General features: G+C 41.5%; 2 protein-coding genes across 2 annotated transcripts; both read left to right on the top strand.

Moving 5' to 3' along the window:
* Positions 1 to 148: 148 nt before the first annotated feature.
* Positions 149 to 1,812, top strand: AK88_04926 (serine/threonine protein kinase; the record flags this gene model as incomplete). The annotated part of the gene is made up of 8 exons (XM_012482530.1): positions 149 to 225; positions 367 to 406; positions 507 to 833; positions 1,006 to 1,077; positions 1,202 to 1,249; positions 1,364 to 1,423; positions 1,549 to 1,638; positions 1,762 to 1,812. Coding segments are annotated over 8 exons (765 nt in total), but the record flags the coding sequence as incomplete, so codon positions are not given.
* A 536-nt stretch (positions 1,813 to 2,348) lies between these two features.
* Positions 2,349 to 5,484, top strand: AK88_04925 (uncharacterized protein; the record flags this gene model as incomplete). The annotated part of the gene is made up of 6 exons (XM_012482529.1): positions 2,349 to 2,657; positions 2,755 to 2,931; positions 4,593 to 4,637; positions 4,765 to 4,806; positions 5,036 to 5,246; positions 5,363 to 5,484. 6 exons carry the CDS (start codon positions 2,349 to 2,351, stop codon positions 5,482 to 5,484), a joined length of 906 nt encoding a protein of 301 aa, XP_012337952.1.
* Positions 5,485 to 6,486: the final 1,002 nt, after the last annotated feature.

The raw sequence follows: 6,486 nt of genomic DNA, 5'->3' as shown, positions 1-6,486 counted from the left end.
TTACACACCAAATTATTCTTACAAGATCAAATTCAACTCCACGAGCCGTATGCATTTCCTCCATTTGAGAAAGAACTTTCCTTGTATGTAAAAAAACAGAAAAAAAAAAAAAAAAAAAAAAATATTATTTAGTTACCCTCAAGCGAAGCTTCAGTATAACCTACCCGAGAATGCCCTAAAAACAGACAGACGACTAAGTGTCCAGCGGATATTAAAAATTACCACGTAATACATTTTTGCAGAATGGTCCATTTGACGTTCTCTTAATTGTAGCATGATTTGGGAAACTACATTATATAGTACGCGTCCCGCTGCATGTGTTTTGCATTTTTCACCACCTCTAACTTCTCCGCCACTACCCCGCAGCGACGTCACCCTCGCCTGTTCCTACTTGGCAAAGCACCTGGTAAGTCGCACATCGGTTATGCGTGCAAGTGGTTATGCGGTTAAGCGGTAAATCGGTTAATTCGCTAACTGCATGTCTGTCCCTCCCCCCCCGCTTGCAGAATCACCCCCTGAACCTCAAACCAACGAACATCCTTCTCGACGAAGCGCTGCACGCAAAAATCACCGACTTTGGAATCTACGACATTGAAAAGTGCCTCGACACGAATATTGATCCCTCGTATGTCGTGCACCCTAACGGCCTAACCACATTCGATGCTGTGTTAGCAGACAGGAAGGTGCAGAGGATGGAGTTTGCGAGCAACGACTTCAGCGATGTCCTGCATGTATATGATGATGATAATAATCTGCACCTGTATAGTATCGAACAAATAGTTGCTTCACCGAGCAGTGCCTACCCTTCCGTTTCATTCTGGACCCCTCCGGAGGTTAGCGACATAAAAAAAAAAAATAAATGAAAAAAGTGAAAACAAAAGGGACAATACATAGGGGAAATGAATGCCTCATCCATGTCACTATCGCTATATCACCAGGGGAAATGACACCCCCTCCTGCATGCGCCCACATATGGACCCTCAAAAATGTGCACCCCCTTTGTAGATTCTGAGAGGCCACAAAGGAAAGTCCTTTTACGCTGATGTCTATGCGCTGGGAATTGTACTCTGGGAAATGGTAAAACCCCTCAAAAAAATAAAATACAAAAAAAAAAATTTAACATTCATGACAATTTATTAACAAGATTGTTTCAACTATTGTAAAAATATTTTTTTGTGTCCCCCCCCTCCTTCTTCTTTAGTTAACCGACAGTGTCCCTTTTAACTACCCTTTCAAATCCCACCTGGTGGTATGCATCACTTTATTGGATGGCTCATCAAAGGAGTGTATGAATAGGTCCACGTGATTTCCTTTTCGTTAATTTGCCTGTCACTGCTCCGCATTCGTCTTCCCCCCTATATAGGCTTCCGTCGGATATGCGAAAGAAGAACTGACCTACAATAACATTCCAGAGCCTGTGCAAGTAAAATAAAGAGGACACACACACACAAAAATAAATAATAAAAGGAGTTCCATTGGAGCTGTTGAAATAATGGACGAGGAGAACAAACGAGCCATGTTTTCTTTATTTTATTTTTTCTTTTTTAGGGGCTGATAAAATCCTGTGTTCACAGGAACATGTACAAAAGACCAACCTTTGGACAAATTCTAGCGGAGCTGTCCCGGCTATATGAAAAAGTAAAGCAGTTCCCTCGGCGCCGAGGGTCCCGCTTAGCCCCCCTTTGCCATTTGATTGACCGTACTCCCAATGGCGACATACTAATCTTGTCCTTCCTGTCTCACCCCTTTGCACACGCGCAGGCAAATACAAAAGCTGAAGATGCTCTCATGTCTTTCATGGATGGAGTATAATGTAGACCGACTTCCAAACAGAACAAATCGAATTAAGACAAAATTGTGTAATAAAATGAAGCAGTTTGATAGGGGGAAAAAGGTTTCCCTTTTTTTTTTTTTTTTTTTTTTTTTTTTGTGCCTCATCCCCCTGTTTGGCTTGTTAATTAAAGCAAGATATGTACCTGTCCGAATTTTTCAAAAAAAAAAAAATTATTTATTATTTTTTTTTTTTTTTTGACCCCATTTGACTTGTAAGTACATCCCGCAATGGATACACATAAACGTGTCTGCACATTTTTTTGTACAAGGGTGAAGGGATGGAAAGGATAGTCCTACCGCAAGGTGTACGTTTTCTCTCCCCCTTCATACGACCTTGAACATTTTTTAAAACCTGCTTCATATATGCCCAACCAGGGAACCTCCCCTTTTTTGTCATTTCGATGTGTCCACAGGAATGTGGAGCGATGATCAAAAGAGCGGACCATAAAAAGAAAGAATTTTTTTTTTTTTTTCCATCGCCCCTTCTATTTTACCCTCTGCTGCGTTTTTGAACAATGGCCGATTCGTACGAAAACGACGAGGACGTCCTCCAAATGATACAGCAAATAAAAAAAATAACAAAGGAGAGTAAACGCAAGTTCGAAAACGAAATCGATTACTTGGTGGAAGACACCAAGTCCAATCTGCTCACTCATGTTGATGAAGAAAAAAATAGTATTAAAAAGGAAGCGGAGGAGAAGCTAAACAACTACCGAGAAAACCTCATAAAATATGAGAAGGGCATAAATGAGAAGAGGCGCCATTACCTCAAGCTGAAGTCCGACCTGGCCACCGTGGTGAATAACTACAAGAAGAGGATGAAGGTGAGATGCGTGTCCACGTGTGTGGAGAAGTTTTGTCATGCGAGCGTCGAAGCTTTTATGCCTACCTGCATAGTGTGTGTGCTTGCTTTCCCTGTAGGACTTCAACATGGAGACGGAAAACTTCAAGCAAACGTACGAGCGCGACAAAAAAGAGTTAGAGGACCTGGAGGACAGGGAGTGGTCCGAACTTAACACTCACTGCGTCGAGCTTTTAAGCAAAACCAAATCGAATATGTGCGCCACGAAAAATGAAACGAATAAAAAGCTTAGAAAGGTTCTTAATTCGATCATGTAACGGGGCCTGAGATCTGTCCTCCCACTGCGACTTCATTGGAGAGTGTATTGCATCGGATTGCACTGCCTTAATTTTTGTTTTAACTTTTTGTCCTTTCACATGTTGGCCGTAACACGTCTCCCATCCAATCTGCCCCAGGGAATTCCCACACCCAAAAAGATACGTACTTTAGTTTACCTTTTTTTTTTTTTTTTTTTTTTTTCTATCAAATGGGGTGTACTCTCCCAGTATGCCACTTTAGAATGAAATTTTTTTAAAATACAAAAATGTGACAACTCCAAAGGGTTTAACTGAACATTGCTAGAAACACAAAAGGGAAACGGAGCTCCGTGGAGACCATAATAATGTAATCCTCCCTACACGTTGTACTACCATGCGTGCGTACTAACAGATGTACATGTGCGTCGATACACGCTCGCCATACAGCTACAGATTTACCTGCGCACGTAATTCCCCCTTTTTTTTTTTTTTTTTTGTTTTTTTTTTGACAACCTTTTTTTTTTGAAAGCACAAAATGTATGCTTAAAAAACGGTTCACTTCAAAACCAGAGCTAGCTATGCGCCTTTTTTTAAGCAACTTCATCAGAAGTAGCTAACAAAAAGTGTTTGGTGCCTGTTGCGTTTAATTGCATTGCTTAGGATTTATTTCATTTGGGCTTTTCATTCTGTGCCTTTTTTTTTTTTTTTTATGTTTAAGGACTAAAGCGTACACAGTTGTGTTGCAAAACCGTAGAGTCACCAAAAGTTGCGCAGGTGGGTTCGTTTCGCCAGGCGCACGTATTTGGCTGCACATAACCGCGCGAGGGGATACCTCCAACAAAGGGACTTTACAATTTGTACCTTTTTATTTATTTATTTATTTTTTTTTTTGTTGGGGAAGTCTCCAGTGAATACCCGTCCGTCACCCTCCATGGAGAGATATGCGCACGCATTTTACACGTAACGTGTTGCTGTGAGTATTCTCTACGTTTTTATGTTTTCCGCTTTTATTGAATAATGAGTGAGGGAACATAAAGAAGAGCCCCGGTGTATGTATCCGCAGCTGTACGTCTGTTGTTGCTCATTTTATGTATATGAATTAGGCACCCCTCTTTCCTTAAGTAGCTATATCAGCATCGATAAGCACCTCTTTAAGATTAGTCCTTGTTTGTCCATATAGCATATGCCCCTATGCATTTATGCGCACTAAGGTGTATTCCCATCTCTGTGGAGCATCCAGCTGAATAGAAGTTTTTTTCCTGCACAGACCACTTACAAGTGATGAGTTGCTTAGTGGGGCCACAGGAAAAAAAATAAATGAAGTGCGGGATTTACACCAATCGCGTACGTCGCGTAGAGCACTCTATCATTGCGCACAAATAGCCCAAAGTGAGTTACGGCAAAAAGTCGTCTGCGTGGGGGACGTGCTTACACTGAGGGGGGCACCCCAGTGAACATTAACCCACACCTGAGTGCATATGCATGTGCATAAATGGACTCACATTGTGTGTTCTTAACGAACCTCCCCCGACCACCACGATTTGTGTACTTTTTCTTCGTTCTGTTTCCCCCTGTAGCAGGCGGACAACGCTTCGCTCCCATAAAAAAATTTTATGTAATTTCTTTTTTTCTTATCCCCCTTTTATTTTTTTGCCTTTCAGATCGTCTTTTTCTTACGCGAAGTTAAACGGATTTCAACTATGGTTGTAAGTACATACATCATGTGAAATGCTCGCACGGTGTACGAAGCGTACCGTACATGTTTACATTTTGTTAATATAAATTTAACTTGTCTGTATCATTTTATTTTATTATTTTTTTTTTTTTTTGCAGTTCCCCTTAACGTTGCTGAAGTGCTCGCAGAATCAGCCGGTGGTAAGTCACCACGTCTAAAACATTCGCTACATAAAGATGGACACCCCGTGGGGGTCCACATTTGTTTTTTTTTTGACGCACCCGCCCCGTCCTGCCCAATTTTACATGTTATATCATCATGTGTTATAGTGGAGTACACCTCCTCTCTTAATGCTCCAAATGTGACGAGGAAAGAGTACCAACAAACGCTGCATACATTTTCCCTTCAATGTTTTTGTCCCTTGTTCAGATGGTGGAGCTGAAAAATGGAGAAACATACAGTGGCTTCCTCGTGTTTTGCGATCGCTTTATGAATTTACACATGAAAAATATAATATGCACGTCAAAGGATGGGGACAAATTTTGGAAAATCTCTGAATGTTACGTCAGGGGGAATAGCGTTAAATATATTCGAGTTCAGGATGAGGCCATTGATCAAGCCATAGAGGAAACCAACGAACGTAAGAAGGCAATCAAAAAAAAAAAAAAAAAAAAAAATTCATACAAAATAGCTAGCTACATTTTGGCTACTGCCCATGATCATTGTCCATTTTTTTTTTTTTTTTTCCGTTTGCAGAAAAAGCGAGAAATATTGGCAGAGGCAGGGGAGGAAGAGGTAGGGGACGTGGGCCTGGCAGGGGCACAGACAACAGGGGTGGAAGAGGAGGCCAAATGCGAGGAGGAAGAAGGGGATTCTAACACACCATCATATGTGTGTACTTCTCATCATGCACACGTTCATACACACCAAGTTATGTGTGTACGCTTAGTTAGCTACAATGTATGCGCTTTTGCGCAAACCAATGCCTTACTTAACCTACTTTGTGATTTATTTTTCCTTTTCAATATCACACTACGTGTGTAAATGTGACCCTCTTTTAACCCTTTCGAAACTGCTTTTTAAAATTATTGTTTCTGGAAGTGCTACACGTGTGCAACTGTCTCACACAGAGGGGCATTTTTTCCCAAGTGCGCCGTTACGATAGCATTTACACGTAGTGATTATGAAAGGAACTTCGGAACGGTTAAGTCCAGCTTACGTTTCAAGTTAGTTGTAATCCCTTCCGAACTGGTCAGTCTAATGCGAATGGCCTTAACTGCATTTGCATTCGCAGGGATACACATTGCAAATTAAAATGAACACAGTAGTTATGCTCACGTTTACGCGTGGGAAGCCACAAATTAATCGCCGCCTATAAAAAGGGACAGCGTTCCGATCTAAGGAGAACTGCACGGGGGGAGGTAAAAGGGCAGGCAAACACTCCAACCGTAGGTACCTCTAACCATTCACACAATACACAGCTAAACAAAACTTATGCAACGGATGGATATGGAAAACGTGCCACAGTTTTGTACTTTGCATTTCGCTGGACTACTTACACCCAACGCTTATTAATACCCCCCAACGGGGTTAACTTTTTTTTGCATCTGTATGTTTATACCTTAATGGGATCGGCATGATCGAAAAAGGTGTTACTTTAAAGGTTACGTGTGAAGTGCTCGACTGCACACAGGCAAACTCCCGCCGCATGAACAGTTATGCTAATTTAACTACACTTTCATGCACACCACGCCATACCGTACCGTACGTACGTGCACGCGTACGTATAGCATAACACAGTACACAGCAGCAGTTTTTAAAATCATTCAATAAACATAAAAGGGAGCTTGCCACAGCGCACAAGCAGTTGCGTGTTGGGT

Source organism: Plasmodium fragile (genome assembly GCF_000956335.1).
Source record: "Plasmodium fragile strain nilgiri unplaced genomic scaffold supercont1.82, whole genome shotgun sequence".
Classification (NCBI taxonomy): domain Eukaryota; phylum Apicomplexa; class Aconoidasida; order Haemosporida; family Plasmodiidae; genus Plasmodium; species Plasmodium fragile.
Note: the sequence above shows the minus strand (reverse complement) of the source record. Positions and strands in the feature narration are given on the sequence as shown.